Source organism: Sprattus sprattus (assembly GCF_963457725.1).
Source record: "Sprattus sprattus genome assembly, chromosome: 19".
NCBI classification, from domain to species: Eukaryota; Metazoa; Chordata; class Actinopteri; order Clupeiformes; family Clupeidae; genus Sprattus; species Sprattus sprattus.
Window position 1 is genome coordinate 12,822,267 of NC_137917.1, and position 20,000 is coordinate 12,842,266.

The following is a 20,000-nucleotide window of genomic DNA, read 5'->3' on the forward strand; positions in this document are numbered from 1 at the left end:
TAGGGCGAGAACGTTAGCTCTCAAAACACACAGAGTAGGGTGCCTCTCCACTATTGACTCATCGGGGAGCCGACCTCCAGCTTGAAAATCCTGCTAGTGTCTCTGTCACTGTCTTGACAATCTTGCTAACTGATTAGCATAAAAGAAACAAAGAAAAGCGTTGTTTTACTTCATGTTTCTGGGGTTGTGTCTGTACACTGTTAGAGAACTGTAACAGGGACATGGGAAGTGAGACTAACAGCTGAAGGAAACAAAGGAGGATACTGGAGCACAATTTAGGTGCAAACAATGAATGTCTCGATGCATACAGTGTCTTCATCAGTTATGTCAAACAGTAATGGCATAGATTAAAAAAGGTTAAATAACCTCCTCCCTACAGAATACAGCTTCTCATTGGTTAATAGGGGTGGGAGGTTGGATCTCTTAAAACAAATAGCCAAAGCACATTGCTTCAGTGTCTTCTTTTTTTTTTTTTTTCTCCCACCCCCCCCCCCCCCCCCCCCCCCCCCCCCCTCTAAGGAGGACTTCTTTATTTACTTCTTTATGTAGTCTTTTTTTTCCCTTTACTCTTAAGGACAGTACACCAGAATGAATACAACTTAAGAAGGGCAAAACAGATAAGAAAGGAAAAGGGTTATACTGTATATCACATTATTAAACATAGAATAATATAATAATACATTAAATTATATATATAAATAAAGAAGAAAATATATACAAATAAATAAAATAAATAAAGGCCTCCATAGATCCCCTCCCAAAACCCTCCCTCAACCACCCCAAGGGAAGGAAGAAAAGTACCTATTTACTTCTAACGTTTGTTTTGGTTAAATATTTATTCATTCCATCCTTCTAATTCTTTTAACCTACCCCATCTGTCTGCATACTTTAACTCATTGGTTTCATGTGCCATTAAACATTCAATTTTACAGTATAGTTTGACCTGGTTTTTAAATCTCACTAAACAGTTTATGTTATTGATATTTGACTTAATAATGAAAGATTTTCCAAGGAGAGTTATTATGTTTTGCAGTGAATCAGCTGTTTCTGACAGACTGCCAAACAATACAGAAAACAAATCACATTTCCAGGTGATTCCGCCAGCCCTTAGCCATTTCCCAACTTTTAACCACAGATGAGCAGTTTTGACGCAGTACCAGAATAGATGATCTGTTGTCTCCTCTTCCTCTTGACAGAGGCGACATTTTGGTGTTGCTTCTTTTCCCCATATATATAACATTCTATTTGTTTCTATAAATTTAAATATCATTTTGTATTGAAAATATCTCAGTTTAACATCGATTGTTGTTTTATAAATGTTTAGAAATACTTGTTTCCATGGTATGGGAACATCAATAATGTTTTCCCAGCTCGTGAGAATTTTGTATGGTATTTCCACCAACTTTTTTGTTTTCAAATAAAAATTATACATGTCTTTGTTAAGTTTCACTCTTGTGAGCCATTTAGGCATTCTCATGTGAGGTCTACACACTAAATATGATCCGGCTGCCGTCTGCATGCCTTTTTTCCATGTCTGGGGCAGGGATCCAATTAGTTGAGTTCAGTCATTGAGAAGTGGCCCATTGAACTATTTTGTAGTTTATTGTCCTATTCTGAGAGCTCTGAGTTGAGGTTTGTAAATATTAACCGTTTATGGGGGCTCGAGTCATTTCATGGTCTTGAGAGGCCTAAGGTGAGATAAGGCCAGCCCTGCGTGTGCCCCTCTCTAGGGGGAGGGCACCAGGCTGGTGAGAGATGGCCAGCCCTGCGTGTGCCCCTCTCTAGGGGGAGGGCACCAGGCTGGGTGGAGTGCTGGGCACATCCAGAGGAGCTGCCTCAGTACATCAGAGAAAGTGCAAATCCAAAATGATGAGAAATGAGGGATGTGATTGACTATTTTAATAACCCTCTATCGGGCTCTGCCTATCTCCATGTCTCTCCCTCTCTCTGTCTCCCTTTCAATATCCCTTTCCCTTTCAATCTCTCTCTACCCAATTCTCCATCTCTCTCTACCCTATTCTCCATCCCCTATTCTCCATCTCTCTCTACCCTATTCTCCATCCCCTAGTCTCCATCTCTCTCTACCCTATTCTCCATCTCTCTCTACCCTATTCTCAATCCCCTATTCTCCATCCCTCTACCCTATTCTCCATCCCCTATTCTCCATCTCTCTCTACCCTATTCTCAATCCCCTATTCTCCATCCCTCTACCCTATTCTCCATCCCCTATTCTCCATCTCTCTCTACCCTATTCTCCATCTCTCTACCCTATTCTCCATCCCCTATTCTCCATCTCTCTCTACCCTATTCTACATCCCCTATTCTCCATCTCTCTCTACCCTTTTTTCCATCTCTCTCTACCCTATTCTCCATCCCCTATTCTCCATCTCTCTCTACCCTATTCTCCATCCCCTATTCTCCATCTCTCTCTACCCTATTCTCCATCTCTCTCTACCCTATTCTCAATCCCCTATTCTCCATCCCTCTACCCTATTCTCCATCCCCTATTCTCCATCTCTCTCTACCCTATTCTCCATCTCTCTACCCTATTCTCCATCCCCTATTCTCCATCTCTCTCTACCCTATTCTCCATCCCCTATTCTCCATCTCTCTCTACCCTATTCTCCATCTCTCTACCCTATTCTCCATCCCCTATTCTCCATCTCTCTCTACCCTATTCTACATCCCCTATTCTCCATCTCTCTCTACCCTTTTTTCCATCTCTCTCTACCCTATTCTCCATCCCCTATTCTCCATCTCTCTCTACCCTATTCTCCATCTCTCTACCCTATTCTCCATCCCCTATTCTCCATCTCTCTCTACCCTATTCTCCATCCCCTATTCTCCATCTCTCTCTACCCTATTCTCCATCTATCTCTACCCTATTCTCCATCTCTCTCTGCCCTGTTCTCAATGCCCTATTCTCCATCTATCTCTACCCTATTCTCCATCTCTCTACCCTATTCTCCATCCCCTATTCTCCATCTCTCTCTACCCTATTCTCCATCCCCTATTCTCCATCTCTCTCTACCCTATTCTCCATCTCTCTCTGCCCTATTCTCAATGCCCTATTCTCCATCTCTCTCTACCCTATTCTCCATCTCTCTCTACCCTATTCTCCATCCCCTATTCTCCATCTCTCTCTACCCTATTCTCCATCTCTCTCTACCCTATTCTCCATCTCTCTCTACCCTATTCTCCATCTCTCTCTGCCCTATTCTCCATCCCCTATTCTCCATCTCTCTCTGCCCTATTCTCCATCTATCTCTACCCTATTCTCCATCCCCTATTCTCCATCTCTCTCTACCCTATTCTCCATCTCTCTCTGCCCTATTCTCCATCTCTCTCTACCCTATTCTCCATCTCTCTCTGCCCTATTCTCCATCTCTCTCTGCCCTATTCTCCATCTATCTCTACCCTATTCTCCATCCCCTATTCTCCATCTCTCTCTGCCCTATTCTCCATCTATCTCTACCCTATTCTCCATCCCCTATTCTCCATCTCTCTCTACCCTATTCTCCATCTCTCTCTGCCCTATTCTCCATCTCTCTCTACCCTATTCTCCATCTCTCTCTGCCCTATTCTCAATGCCCTATTCTCCATCTGTCCTTTTCTTTTCTCTCTCAGACAGTCTGTCACTCCCCATCTCAGGCCCTTCTCTGTTGTTTATTTCTCACCGTTAACTCTCACCCCAACAATCTCTTCTCCTCCAATACTCTCTCTCTCTCTCTTCAACTGCCTCTCTCATTCTTACTTTAACTCTCCATATCACTCTCTCACCGTTTACTCTCACCCCAACAATCTCTTCTCCTTCCATACTCGCTCTCGCTCTTCAACTGCCTCTCTCATTCTTACTTCAACTCTCCATATCACTCTCTCACCCCAACAATATCTTCTCCCTCCATACTCTCTCTCTCTCTCTCTTCAACCGACTTTCTCATTCTTACTTTAACTCTCCATATCACCCCCCCCCCCCCACACACACACACACACACACACCCCACCTTCCTCCTGTACCTCAATCAGCCAAGCAGATAATCAGCAGAAGTGGTTCTGCTCACTGGAGGTCTGCCCCTCTGTTAAGCTGCATTAAGCCAGAATGCTGAGGGTGGCACATTTGCATGGTAAAAGCACACACACACACACACACACACACACACACACACACACACACACTCACACACTCACACTCACACACACATCAGATCAAAGATGTGCTGGGAATATCGGCATGAAAATGATTAACCCCGTCACACTCCAGTAAAACACTGTCCTCTGGGTGCCCTAAACTTTTTAAACACACCAGACTTTGTATTGTGCTTAATTCAGCACCGAGACTTTACTCCCACTATGCACTGAAGTTTGGGATTGAACCTAAGAACTGCTTATAAGTATTGCATATGGATGAGCCAAAGGTCTATGATTACCTTGTAATTGTTTGAAAATGCAATGCCGGTAGAAAGTAAGGATCAGATATGTCAGCCGGTTGGCCAGTCGTCTGGCCTCATACACCCATAGTGCTTTCATTCCTCTGGCCTCATACACCAATAGTGTTTTCCCCTCCTCTGGTCTTATACACCCATAGTGCTTTCATTCCTCTGATCTCATACACCCATAATGTTTTCTTTCCTCTGGTCTCATACACTCATTGTGTTCATTAACCCTGGCCTCATACTAGGAGTGGGCGACATACCGGTTTGATAGTAATAACAGCGATTTTGCCACGCCATGATATGGATTTTGCAATATCGTGGGTATTGCGATTTATTCATAATTCATAAATTCAAATTTGGCATTAATATTTTTTCAGTCCAAATTTCAACTCAGTGATAGTACTAAGTAGCTACATCTTTTTTTATTTAAATCTAACCTTTCTTCGTTTTTACGAATAAAATAATGTATGCTAATATGTGGACCTATTTTTTTTTTGCGCACTTCGCATGCACTTGTTGCGCGCATGTAGTGGTAGCAACAAAGAAGCGTGCAGGCAGCTGCAGTTAGGCGGCAGGTTTACTATTGAGGAAAACATTAACAATCCAGGATGAGCGAAAACCCAAAAATGTATGTTGCTCAAGAGCAGGAGGAAGAATTTGTTAGGGTTCGAATACACATTAGCGTTTTTTTAAAACGGGACGCTAGAAATGCATTGATTCCTATGGTCTGGCGCGCTTTGCGTGTGCGCCTTTTCTCCACCACGCGTTTCGTCTTGGAGCGTTTTTTAGGTGCGCTTAAAAGTTTTCTCTATTCTCAACTTTCCAGCGCACCGCTCATCAATGTTACACTCGGCCCAGGCAGCCAATTAGATAAAGCAACAGGCGGACTTAACTACTTTATCACTTATTTCCTGTTTTTATGCTGGAAGATGTGGTATGATTAAGCAATATAGCACGAGTGGGAGTGGGATTATCCCTTACCTACCCCCCTCCCACAAGTATTGCTTTTATAAAACAATTCTACAGTCAACAAATTAACATTTAACACGAAAAATAGTTCAATTTTCAACGTCAGAATTTTGAATGAACGGTTTTCATCAATGCGCTTTCATCGCGGAGTGATTATTATTATACGTGAAAAGTCTGTTTTGGCCGCCGCACTTTGCCAAGGCGTTACTGAAGCGACTGCGCCTGTAAAAAGACGCTTATGTGTATTCGGACCCTTAAGAAGAAAAGGGGCACCTCTGTTGTTTGGAACTGGTTTTGCTGTAAAATCCCCGACCCCAACCAAAAAAGGCTGTGTCGCTGTGTTGTTTTAGCCAAAGGTGTAAGCACCAGCAACCTCTTAAATCACCATGCAATTGGCAGCTTGCAAATTGTCTACTGGTTGTTTATCATATTTCATATCATCATTCTTAACACACATAGGTGAGGTACATACAGTTGGCAGCTGCTAGCTTGTGATGAACTCGTGTAATATGTGTGAATATGAACTCTTTCATACGAAGTTGCACAGGCACCCTGAGGGTTTCTACCTTTGCCCATTATAATTGTGAACTATATCAGCAGCTAGATAACTAGCTATCATTTCATGCAAATGTAACTCTCCCATTTAAATCGTTTATGCTAAGGTTATTAAACGCTTCCTTAGCTAGCAATTCAATAACCAGTAACAACCAGGAAACATAACTTAGCTAAATAAAATAGCTGCGAAGTTTAATTTCTCAAAATCAGCTCACCATCATCTTGGTTCAAAGTGATAACAACCACTTGTGTGATGTTAAATGGCTTTACATACAGTAGATATAAACAATCCTAAGACAAATAATGGGAAATCGACAGAGCAAGGACTCTGATAACAATGTTATGTAACGTTAGTGAATATTGCTCATGCTAATATTTAGTCTCCGCTCTTCGTCCAAAGCCAAATCTATTCATGAGGTTCCAACATTTTTCAAAAGCAATTTGGCTTTAAACGTGACAAGTCGATCTTGTTATTTTCTGTCCCATCGTTTGAAGCATATCTTTTTAGCTCCGGTATTGATTTCCTATTATTTAAGCTTTACGTTTCGATTGAAATTCCAGTTTCAGGCTCTCGCACGGCCCCTTTATTGAGAGAGAACTACTGTTTGCCTCCCCGCAGTGCTTTTCACTGCAGGTTTATGTCAGATCAGCAAGACTAAATAGGTTCTACACATACGTGAAATACATGACCTATTCTATGGATAAAAAGGACATATAATATTACAAGTGTCCACAAATACTACAGTGGTGACAAACGATGAGAAAACAAAAGGCGTGCGCTCAACCCAGTTAGTGAGGGATTGCACAATCTAAGATGAGGCACTGGTCGTCGCTGCCTCACCTCGCATGTCTCCTCTCTGTTTAAACAGTACATGCGCAAATTCCGCAATTTCTAATTATAAAAATGCTTGAAATGATTGGAATCATACATAAATTACAGTTGTAGCACATATCAGTAGAGAAATATTTATTTTATTTGATCATTATTCGATTTTTACTTTTCATGATGACATATTTTGCCTGAACTAATATCATTAAGCTAATAATGGCTATTTAAATGTGATTCAGATTTTTTACCCTCATATATCGTGATATAATATCGATATCGTCTGAACAGTGGAAAATATTGTGATATGAATTTTAGCTCATATCGCCAACCCCTACCACATACACTCATTGTGTTTCTAACCCTGGCCTCATACACCCATAGTGCTTTCATTCCTTTTGTCTCATACACCCATAGTGTTTTCCTTCCTCTGGCCTCATACACCCATAGTGTTTTCATTTCCTACGGGGTCTTTTTAAATGTGTTATGATTAATTCATTTCTTTTGTTTGCATCCAAGGTGACTCACAGAATAAATACATTTTTATTGGGTTAACTGTATGTGTATTTAAGATGACCTCTACGACCCAGGAGATTTGCACTTCTCCTGGACATATCGCCTCTCCTCTACGACCCAGGAGATTTGCACTTCTCCTGGACATATCGCCTCTCCTCTCCTCTCCTCTCCTCCTCTCCTCTCCTCTCCTCTCCTCTCCTCTCCTCTCCTCTCCTCTCCTCTCCTCTCCTCTCCTCTCCTCTCCTGTCCTGTCCTGTCCTGTCCTGTCCTGTCCTGTCCTCTCCTCTCCTCTCCTCTCCTCTCCTCTCCTCTCCTGTCCTCTCCTCTCCTCTCCTCTCCTCTCCTCTCCTCTCCTCTGCTCAGTTCAGCTTACATGCTTCAGTAAGCCCTTCAAGGAGCCCATGGATGAATCAGACAGAAAATGCATATCCAGGATTTGGAGGTTTGAATTGAATGAGAATGTGTTCAGAATGGTGGTGGGTGTGCTTTTAGGCTAACAACAAAAGGCAACACAGGGCTGAAATGGATTAGATGCAGTCCTTTTACCATAATGTCCAAAGAGCTCAGTTTAGAATGCAGTTGACAGAATCTGAAATGAGCACGCTAAACTTGAAGAAGGGACTGGAAAGTGGCAGTCAGGTTTCTGGAGTTTATTTCGCCGTGGAGATCCCTCTCAGCTGATGCCTAGAGAAAGGCCTACCTGATAGCAGAATGTGTTGGCATTTATACAATTCAGTCAGGTAGAATACAATAGGGGAGGGGAGGACCACACCCTTTAGGGGAGAGGAAGGGGGAGACAGTGGGGTGAGGGGTTCACCTATGGGCGGAGGGGGTGATACCAGGGTACAAAGGGTTTTAGCAGGAGAGAGGCTATCTGGGGGGGGAGGGGTTCACATGCTATTTGTTCAGGTGTCAGTGAGACAGACAGAGTACACATCCAAGAGTGAGTTACAGATACAAAATAAGGAGTTAATGTCTTGCAACAACAGAATAGCAATATTTCCAGTTCCATCACAGTGCCTTGCAGTATATAGTTTCCCTTAAACGTCCTCAATTCTTACACAGGTGACAAGCGGCTCATATGTGACTGATGCACGGGTGATATGCAGGGTGCATGTGCTGACCACTGTAGCAGCGCTTCTGCATTTTACATCAGATTCTCGCAAATGGTCTGTTAAAAAAAGAAAAGGCAGAAAAAAACCCAAGATGCATGTTGCACTTCCGTCATGACTATTTACCAGAGAGGAAGTCTGTGTGGTCTCACGCGCTCTGATTAGAAGAACTGAAAATGTCAAAAACAACCTGCCCTGATCTTTCTCTAAAAGGCACGAGATTTCTGCTGACTAAAAACACAGACCTCTGTTGAAGATCTCCTCTCTGACCTCCTGATGAGAAGGAACAGATATGATTGTGTATTTGGTGACGTGGGGCAGGCCGAACTTCTATCCAGTCTCTCCAGGGCAAAGGCTCTGGTCTCTGCAAAACTACTGTCTGTGGTTTATGCACATAAGAATGTAAACTTCATCAAAAAAAGGCCATCTGGAGAAACATAAAGGTCATATTGGTTTCCTGCAAAACCTCCATGAATGTCAACCATCATAAACGCCACAGACATTTACTCACAAAGCTTTAACATGACTGGACTCTAAAGCCAGTGAATTATGTCTGTGTGTGTGTGTGCGAACTTAGAAAAGTATTTATAATGTAGAGGTGTTGGAGGAGGAAGAGGAGGAGGTGTTTTGGCCGGTGGAGGCCCCTGAGGGTGCACTGATCTGATAGAGACGTGTGGAGATGGAGGAGGAAGAGGAGGAGGAGGAGGTGTTTGGCCCCTGAGTGTGCACTGATCTGATGGAGATGTGCGGAAGTGGACGAGGAAGAGGAGGAGGTGTTTGGGCCAGCGGAGGCCATCGAGGGTGCACTGATCTGATGCAGACGTGCGGATATGGAGGAGGAAGAGGAGGGGGTGTTTGGCCCCTGAGGGTCCGCTGATCTGAGGGAGACGTGAGACAGGAGGGAGTAAGATCCAAGGGGGAACTTCTGAGTGAATTGTGTGTGTGTGTGTGTGTGTGTGTGTGTGTGTGTGTGTGTGTGTGTGTGTGTGTGTTTATTGGAAGCTTCTCTGTACTCAATTCCATTCTCCTTCTTCATAGACAGACACCTCACTGTTTGGATTGCCCCAGTGAAAGTTTGGATCACTAGTGGAGGCTTGTTGGCCAAGTGGAAAATTTGGTGCCGTGAGGTGGCCGTCACAATGTGACTTCAGAGAAGAATTTGGACAGAAAAGTAATGCCCCAGGCCCACAGCACAGACACTTGTGAGCACCAGCAGGATATTGATTTTGAAGCTTTGTGGTCCTGAGATGTTATTGCATGTTCGCAGGAGGTCCCACTGGAGTGTGAGTTCAGCACGCATCTGAATTCCTCCAAATGACACAGAGTCCACAGTCTCAGTTTTCAGTCTCCTGTACCTGAAACTGATAATACCCTCTGTGTCTCTGTGTCCCCCCAAGTCCCATCTCCTGCTGCGTCTCTGATGAGACCAAGACCGGCAGAGCAGGTGGGGAAAAGAGTAGATAGTTCAAGCTAAATCTTCAGAACATGTAGTCTCGTCTGTTACAGATGTCTAAGCTTTGCCAAATAAGCTGTATGGCCCCCTTTCATAACTTAACATATTTCATGTATTTATGTATAACTCTTTATCATCCCTGCCTACTTCCCCTCCACACACGAGATGTCATCAGCCATGAGGCACAGTTTTCAAAGGGGTGGAGAATGGATTGGGTCTTTTTGGCACAGTAATTGAAAATTATATTGCCTTGTCTGCGTTATAAGAATTGGATGTGACTGATGATTTCACGCAGGAAATGTATTTCTTTGTTTGTCTTAAAGGGTATGTGCCTCAGATGCAGCTCGTTCAAGTCTCTTCCACTAACATTCGTTAAAGGTGCCCTAGAAAACTGTATTTATCCTGTCCTAGTTGAATAAACACAGCTCAGGACATGGAACTGATATACTGTCATTCTCAAGCTATTTGGTTTCCTGAGCGTCCCCTGATGAAATTGAAAAGAATATGCGCTGGGGCCATATACTGTAAGTGTACCATATAAAATGAATATTTGTCAAACCTATATTTCGGTAAAGTAAATCTTTAATTTTATAATTCATCAACAAGACATAACTTGGCTAGTTTGGTGGTTCAGTGAGCTATCCACTCTATGGCTAATGGTGCCTTGCTGGATAGGATCCAATCAGACAGAACTCCTCAGAAGCCCAACAAAAGATCATAAGGTTGCGAATGGGTGTGTAAAACTGGGCATTTTTAGCCCTGACCAAAGTCACATGCCTTCTATGTAAATATCAGAAAACCATTTTAAAATAATTTATAATATGCATTCTATGGCACCTTTAACATCCAGCATCTCCCTGAGATCATGGCATCAAATTAAGGCGGAGTATACTTCTCCAGGCACAAATAAAACATTTAAAAAAGCCTTTGTTTCCTTCAAAAACCACCCATCAGTGTTTATTCTGGTTTAATTTCAGTTATTCATTCTTTCCAAATGTTCACGATGGGAATAAGAAAATCTTCAAGCTTGAGTTGAGTTATGTTAGGCCAGTGAGAATAAGTGATTCTCTTGAAATAAAAGAATCCCACTCTTTCCGTCTTTGCTGTTCTTGCTGATTTGTATGGTTTTCAGTCTGAAGGCCAATGCTAATGCTATCGGTAGTAATGCTTCTCTTTGCGTTTAGCTCTCAGAGTTCTTTGTTTTTCGTTCAAAGCTGCTTGTTATCCTCTTATAATCACATCCTCTCATAATCAGACAGTAATCTTTATCTTTTTCCTGTTGAAGCGCCTTGAGACAATATCATTGTTTTGCCGCTATATAAATAAAAATGGAATGGAATTGACTGTTTCCGTTTGAAGGGCTTTCTTTGCTTCTCCATTCCCTCTGTAGTGATGGCTTTGTGGGTGCTAGGTCCCCGTGACAAATTGGGCTCCATTTTTCATCGTCTTGGCCTGCCTGTTTTCATAGAAGCCTCGCTTTTTTGTTGTGTGTCTTTCTCCCTCTCCCTCTCCCTCTCCCTCTCCCTCTCCCTCTCCCTCTCCCTCTCCCTCTCTCTGTTTAAAGCAGTAGTGGATTCATGGCCTTTTGCGGTCATCCATATTCATTAGTGAGGAGACAGCTGGCCGTCCCCGGGGGGAAGGAAGACCAAACGCCTGTTGCACTGCACTCTCTAGGCCCTAACGAGGCTCCATCCTTTTTGATTCAGAGGCGTGTGTGCGTGTGTCCCTGCGTGTGTGTGTGTGTGTGTGTTCCCCCAGGCATTCTTCTCTTGGAGATGAAGGACAGGATGTATGTAGGGCTCCAAACCAACTCAGCTGTTATTGTTTGACACGTGACGTTGCGTGAGGATGAAACTGGTTTGCTGCTGCTTGCTTTCGTCTCTCATGATGAAGCAGCTTTGATAGTGTCCTTAAGTGGTGTCTGGTGAGGAAGTGACATCCTGTCTTACAGTGATGCTGTGTTTTCTTTGTATGTCAACCTTCTGGTTGCTGTGAAGTCTATAAATAAAAGCTTTGTTTTCAGCAATTGAGTTGGCTTTGAGCTCTTTTTGTAGTCCCATCAGGGGAGAACATTATACCCTCCTGCTGGCATATCACCTCCATTAGGTCCAATATAGCTGAGATAAAAAGGACAGACCAATGCTTGCTCCCATTATTAGGTAGTCTTGTGCACTAAAGATGGATGTTAACACACACACACACACACACACACACGCACACATACACACATACACACACACTCCCACCCACCCTCACACACACATACATATACACACACATGCCCATACACACACACACACACACACACACACACACACACACACACACACACACACACAAAAGAGTGTGTGACTAGATGGGACCTTTTGTCCTGGACTCTTATCTGTGTGCCCAGCCAAACAGTGGCCAATGCCAACACCTCTCTCCCCTCAGGCCTCCAGGAGGACATGCATTCTTTGACCACAGAGGTCCAGCGCTAGAGATGATTGTTTTTACAGGGGGAGGTATGAGCCTGAGGAGAAGTTTCTGTTTTCATGTGTGAGTGAGAGGATGTGTATGCACATGTGTGAAGGTGTGTGTATGTGTGTGCTTGTACGTGTGCGTGTGCATGTGCTGTGCGTATGCGTGTGTGTGGCCACAATTATGTATCGACAGGCTACCATTTTCAGGTCTTGAAGAAACATTATGCAACAATTTTACCTTAAAATAACAGCTTAAAAATGATTTTGGTGGTACACTGACTTGTTATTCAGAAAATGGCGTCTGTGCCATTGCACACTTAATGCGCCTGGTATTGAACTATGTATCTTTAGGGTACAGGGCTTGAGCACCACGGCACCACCTCACGCAACAACAAATAGATCAGTGCGCTAGCTATAAGAGGAAGATGGCACAGTATCCTCTGTATGGGCATCATGGTAGAGGCTACAAAGAAACCGAGGAAGACGTTATTGGAGGTTAGGAAGAGAATAAAGACAGAATAACCGATCAAGACACCAAACAAGTAACCAAGCGTGTCAGATGCTGAACTGGCCTTCATTCTGTTGGACTAGTCAATAATAACTTTGCTGTCTTGCTATGTCTTGTGTTGCTTGATGATAAGCTGTGTAAGGAAAGTTGTCGACTCGCTAGTTTTCATCATAAACATCCCTGACAATGTTATTCATGAAAGACTTTGACGTAGGCTGTAGCCTTATGGGTTTCATCCCTGTGTCACGGAGATTTGTGAAATTACTTAACCGTGTCAGTTGACATGCTTCTTTGGCTTCTGCTGTTGTCTTTACTGCTTCCATATCCTTCAGCTTGTCAACAAATACACTGTGCAGGGGGTATCGAAGTGCGATTTGTATTCACGACACTGGTGTTAAACTGAGCTGCACTCCGTAACTTTAGGGGGGGCTCAGTAGAGAAAGATATAAATTCTTCCAGAATGGGGCTTTAAAATTTGGTGTTGGTGTTTTTCCTGACTGTGTGCATAGCCACTGGGTCAGTGTTAGTGGAGGGATACTAGATCAGATTGCATCCAATTCAATAAATTATAGGAGATTTCACCATTTGTAATTAAATCAGTGCAAGAACAACACTAGCGAAACACCTATTGAGCAATCTCTTCACAAGGGACATGGACAGCGCCCACATAGGTCACGCGCACATGAAAACAGATGTGAGAGGAACACAAAAACAAAACACATCAGACCACATCACTGACGTGATCCTCTCTTTCTGTTTCCCTTTTTTGTTTACTTTTCTGGCAGTTACGTAAGTCCAAACTCTCCAGGACATGTTCCAGCCATCTTTAATAGTTTATGTGTGTTTGCTTGTCAGAGTTTGTTCAACTTTATTATATCCTGATCATTAGTCCTCAGTCCCAGTATCTGTTTAGTGTCATAATGTCTTTAAGGCATCATATGTATGCAGACCCCTTTCCCATGGACACACATACACACACACACATGTACATGCATATAGACACTTTACACACCATCTGTAAATTAGTTTCATGCGAGGTATTTCCACATTCCCTTTAACAGGCCAGTCTTCTCCTTGGGGAAATCGAGTGATTTCATGCTTTCCCTTCACAGGGATAGAAAACAGCTTAGTTACATTTCATAAGCTGCATCAGGCCTCCCAATCTCTCCCTCCCTTTCTCTCCCTTCCTCTCTTTCCCTCTCTCCCTACCACTGTCTTTCCCTTTTATCCCTCCCACTCTCAATTCAATTCAATTCAATTTAAAGTATTTACTGGCATAACCAATAAGGCCTTTGTATTGCTAAAGCAGTCAAAGGATACGGAATAACAATAATCTAATTGTCTTTGTGTAGGCTTACAGAGACTAAAAATAAGCATAAATAAAATAAGCATAAATACTACAGGAAAACACAAAATGATACATGTATTGACTATTTCTCTCTGTCTCGGTCTTCCTTTTCTTCCTTGTGTGTATCTTTGCCAAAGATGATGCATGGCCAGTGATCTGCAGTGGGAGTGTTTCTATGGCTCTAAAACACTCCCTCGGTTAGGTGGAAGTCTGGAGCCTCATACTGAAGGCCGAACGCAGACACCTGCTGCTTCAGCAGCTGACCCATCTATGCCAGCCCGTCTGGTTTACAGTAAATACAGCAGAAACCTTAATCCAGGTGCAATGCAACAGCGCCAGTTGTTAAACACAGCTCCGGCAGGGTAGGAGAAGCAGACAGGGAGGTGTCTAGTTTCGACGGTGCCACCAGCACACACACACACACACACACACACACACACACACACACACACACACACACACACACACACACACACATTCACACAAGTGTGCGTATGTTTAGATGCTCGGCACTCGGGTTGCAGGTGTATAATGAGGACTGAAACTCAAACCCTCCAGCACCAGGCTGTGTCCAAACAGAGAGAGGGGGTGTGATTAATCCTCATTAACTACAGAACAGAACAGAGCAGGGTGCTGAAGAGCTCACCTGAGTCTATCCCATATTTAGGGTTATAAGTGACTGCTGTATATGATATCAAGGAAGTGCTCTTTAACTTATACACAATAGCTTTTAAAGGAATGTAATGATTTCTAGATGTCTGAAGAAAGAAACCTTTGTAACATCTTCGACATATTAAATAAGTAGCTTTATCATGATTGAAGACATTTTACCTGTACATTTGGTTGCTATAGGAAAGTTAGTGTTCTACTTTACCGCCATCGTAGAAGAGAGTACAGCCTTAAGGCAAAGCAAAACACTGCTGCTTGAAACTCACTCAGTGACATGAGATTGTCCATGTCTTAGTTCTCCATGAAATACCCACTACCCATGTGTCTGTCTGTCTGTCTGTGCTTCTCTCTGTGTGTGTGTGTGTGTGTGTGTGTGTGTGTGTGTGTGTGTGTGTGTGTGTGTGTGTGTGTGTCTGTGTGTGTGTGTGTGCCTGTGTCTGTGTCTGTGTCTGTGTCTTGTGGTCAGTCCAGAGGCTCTGTTGTGTGGAGTGAATAAGAGTGACGGGAGTAGATGTAATCTGTCCTTGGAGGTCAACACAAAATGCACAGCCATGCTCCATACTGAGGTTGAATTTGGACTACACTAATGGGCTGTAGCCATCATCATCGTCATCATCATTATAGTCGTCATCTCGATAAATCTTCGTTCATCATCATAAATCATCTGATACTCATGTGTATGCGAACTCCTGATAACAGAACTGAAGGATCTGTTGGTTTAGTGAGTGTGTGTGTGTGTTAGTTGGTTTAGTGAGTGAGTTAAATGGGATTTGGTTTAGTGAGTGTGTATACTAGTAGTTGGTTTAGTGAGTGTGTGTAGTGGGTTTAGTGAGTGTGTATACTGGTAAGCAGTGCCTTAATGCTGTGGGAAATCTTTGCTCAGCTCTCATCCCTAAGCCTGCTTCTTTATTTCACAAACACACACACACACACACACACAAACACACACACACACACACACACAAAAAGCACACAAAGACACACACACACACTCTTATCAGCTTGAATGGGATGCAAGCATCACTGATCTCTGTGTGCATTTTGCGCAGAGTGTGAGTGACTCACCATCATGAATTTGAATAGCACGTTTTTTATGAATAACGATAAAAAAGACTTTCCCTTCCCCAAGTGATTTTAGACTAGTGAGCATGCATACATACATACATACGCACACACACACACACACACACACACACACACACACACACACACACAATGGAGGAGAGATATGGATTGTGTTAAGACTCTTTATTTCCTGAAGATTGTCCCTCTTTCCAGTATGACTCATTCTACATCCCTCTCTCTCCCTCTCTCTCTCTCTCTCTTCTCTCTCTCTCTCTCTCTCTCTCTCCCTCACTCCCCCCTCTTTACCTCAGGAGCCCATTCTAAATGGTTTGGTTATCTCTGGATAGCAGACTGCGCTTACTTAATGGAGCTCATTAGGAGGAATCATGATGGTGCATGTTTGCATTGATAAGAGCCGTGTAGACTTCTCGCACTGTCCCAAATAGCACAACAGGTCCCAGGGTTAAATGTTCATATACAGTTGATTGTCAACATGTTTTTCCTCTGCCGTGGTGAGTCATTTACCCTGTTTACTACTGTGCTGTGGAACTCAACCATAACGTTCGTTGCAAGTGTGCAGGTGTTAGAATAAGGTGCTTATCAAGGTTTTGGGGATCGATTCTCGTTGAGCACAAAATAATGTGTACCTCGCGTTCTGCCGTTTTGGAGAAAGGTGGCTGCTAATTGGAGAAATGTAATGGACATGAATTGATCCATTGCAGGATGATCCATTGCAGCGTGGACAGGTATGTCTTGCCTGTGTCCTGCAGGAGATGATACCCTGGTGATGGTGACCCATGCTGCACACAGTCATCAGTCTATGTCAGTCTGTGGCCTTGCAGCAGGCAGTGATGGAGGCTCCCCACCCCCCACCCCAGGCCCCACCCCGCCCCCTCAGGGTCTCAATAAAGAGACAGAGCCAGGGGGATGGGGGTGTCTTCTGATACACATGTTCCCAGGACCAGGGTGAGAGCCAGCGGACAGGTGTGTGAGTGATTAGGAGGTCCTGTGAGGTGTCACACACAATCTGAGACACTCACACACACACACACACACACACACACACACACACATTTCCAGTCGTCAGCTGTTACCTGCATGCTGCTGTCTGCTGTGTGCCTGAGAAAGTGAAGGTCGGCGGCCTTACCTTCATCACAGTCCCTTGGCGATCCCACTGACATGCCCTCACACATGCCACTTATGCTGCTTTGCATCCATTGGACAGAATGATCTACTGTATATAGTGCAGATGGCTCCCCGCGCCCATGATTACTGTGAGTGCGCTCACATCAGGCAAACCCAGCAGAGGCCCCAGTCCACCCCTCACCCACCCCCAAGGACAATCACGTGTCACGTGTCACCTGAGCACCTAACACCCTCTCTGGGTGATCTTTTATAAGGAAGATAAGCCAGGGGAGTAATATAACACTGGCTTAATTGCTTTATTATTTTTTTATTGGCTTCCTCCTTTGCATGGTGATATTATAGTAACCGCTGTATGTGTGTGTGCGTGGGTGTGTGCGTGTGTATGCGTGCGTGTGTGTCTGTCTGTCTGTCTGTCTGTCTGTCTGTCTGTCTGTCTGTCTGTCTGTCTGTCTGTGTGTGTGTGTGTGTGTGTGTGTGTGTGTGTGTGTGTGTGTGTGTGCATTTGCTGGTTAACCAGTCAACCTGATAACCTGATTAATCCTTAGGAAAAAACACCCTTCCGCTCCCCTTAAAGACTCAGTACTTTGTGACTCCCTACCTTCCTGTTTAATTGGGGGCGACTGCAGATTTAACCTTTTCAATAATTCATACTTTTCAGCTGGAGATGGCATGAATATGCTGCAGTGTTTTGTCATTTCCTGTGAAATCGCTGGCGGTGGAGATGAGGTAGGCCCTAGTGGCCTCTGCCGCGGCTTTGGGTCTGTGTGCCTAATTAAAATATGGAAACAGAGGTCAAAGGTTACCTTATTGGAGGTCACAGGTGAACAGGGTCAGAGTGGTGGAGTCACTGCCCTGATGACTGAGGACCGTCTCGTTTAGCGGTGTGGAATAAGACACAAGCAAAAAGGGTGTAGGGGGGCTGTTGAAGAAAGCAACCTGCTGAATATCAATGAAATCAGACAGGTGTCGAGGTTTGATCATATTTCTAATACATCTTGTCTGCATGGTGGTCCCAGTTCCTAAAAAAGCCCTCACTTTCTTGTCCTCTCTCTGCTGTTCCCTGCAGGCTTCAAATGCCCCGTGTGTTCCAAGTTTGTCTCCTCGGACGAGATGGACCTGCACCTGGTCATGTGTTTGACCAAGCCAAGAGTGACCTATAATGGTAAGGACATGTGTTTGAGACTGTTGTTGTGTGATCTTTTCTTCTTTCCAACTTTCTTTCATTCGGCTTCACACACACATCAATGTTATCAGGCTAATTTAAAGATGCTGGGTTGTTCATGGTGTTGTGCTGTACACCAGGCTTTATGCTGGTTTGTGACAGATGTATTCTACTCTATTCCATAGCCAACACAGCTGTTTCCTTGAAGGGCTCCCTTAGCGTGACTTTGTTAGCTTATTAACCTAAGCAGTAGCCAGCACACTCTCTCTCTCTCTGTCTCTCTCATTAGGGATGTCTTATGTCTCCTCCATCTGTCTCTCATTCTTCCTCTCTCATCTTTGTTCATCCCTCTCTATCTCCTCTTGCTCTCCTATTAGGCTTACGCCTCCTGCACACTACCTGCATTGCGTGTGCATAACAGCTGTGTTGCGGAACTGCTGTAGCTCGGTTGTGTGTGTTAATTCACACCATCTATGTTTCATAGTCTAGGTACATAGATAGATAGATACAAACGACTATACTACTAGATAAAAGTAATAGAATGAAGAATAATAATTTGAGAAATGGCTCTAACTGCAAATTCAATGTAGAATGTGCATCATGCAATGCCACTCAGAAGATAAGCTTTTCTCTCCCGGCACAGAGGCGAGTCATTATGTATTGCTATTGTGGTGGCAGGTTGGTGCTCTCCCACCCGATGGCTTCAAAGAAAATTGCTTTTGCAACAACAAACTGGTAAAAGGTATGCAACATCTTGCTGCACACGTTGAAGGACATAAACTTCCTCCAGAAGTAGTCTTCCCTGTCCTTTCCTGTAGACAGCCTCAGTGTTCCAGTCCAGTCTGTTGTCAAGGTGAACAGACAGGTATCTGTAGCCCTCCACCACCTCCACCTCTTCTCCCAGGATGGAAAAGGTTAAGCCTAGGTTAAGCCTAGTCCTGGTCCTCCTAAAATCCACAACCAACCAACCAGCCACATTTAAGAGGAGGTTGTCGTTCCCACACTGCACCACAAAGCAGTCTACTAGTTCCCTGTACTCAGTCTCTTGTCTACCACCGGCATGAAACACAACTGCAGACGGCAGGACTCTGAGTTGTAGTGGGGGTCTGAGGTCTACAGGGGAAGAGGAAGGGAAAGAGTTGCTTCTGTGCTGCTGACTACCTGCTCAGATGGGCATCCCCTCTGCCGCACAAACTGGTCTGTCCGCTGGATAGTCAACGATCCAGGCGGTTGTGTATGCATCTTTTTGTGTTTCCCTTTGCAGCAATAAAGGCTGGATTGTGTCACTTAAGATAAAGGCACTTGAGAAATCATAGAACATGATTCTCACATTGCTGCCAGCTTTGTCTTGATGACAGTGGACTCGCCGAAGCAGGGGGACGATGGCAAACTCAACTCCAACCTTAAGACAGTAGGCAAACTGCAGAGGGTCCAGAGAGGAGCACAGAACTTTCATGATGCAGGATGTCAAGGCATCTGGTCTATAGTCATTTAGGGCAGGTAGAAAGACTTCTCGGGCTACAGAAACGCTCCTTCACAGTAACATGTCCAGGATTACACCATCTGCTGTTCACAAGCACTGCAATCCCCCCCCCCCCCCGCCTTTCTCCTTACCACTTTGTCTGCAAGCTCTGTCAGCTCTTGCAGTTTGAAAGCTGGAGGCGATGGAGTTGCATTGCGGTCAGCAGAGTTCCTGCAGCCATGTCCCAGTGAAACACATAACACTACATTCCCGCTGTGTCCTTGTCAGCGCCCTGTTCCCGCCCATCTTATTAG

The 20,000-nt window shown here is 44.1% G+C and overlaps 1 protein-coding gene across 2 annotated transcripts in view; it reads left to right on the top strand.

Annotated features, from left to right (window-relative positions):
* The window catches only part of znrf2b (zinc and ring finger 2b), a gene marked incomplete at both ends in the record, with an annotated part of 80,544 nt that overhangs the window by 26,417 nt on the left and 34,127 nt on the right, over positions 1–20,000 (top strand). Inside the window, one exon of one of the 2 annotated variants that reach the window (XM_080858485.1) lies at positions 18,129–18,224. In XM_080858485.1, coding sequence (XP_080714611.1) covers positions 18,129–18,224 — 96 coding nt within the window. Of the gene's footprint in view, positions 1–18,128; positions 18,410–20,000 lie in introns of those variants that run through there. The other variant, XM_080858484.1, reaches the window with a different exon arrangement.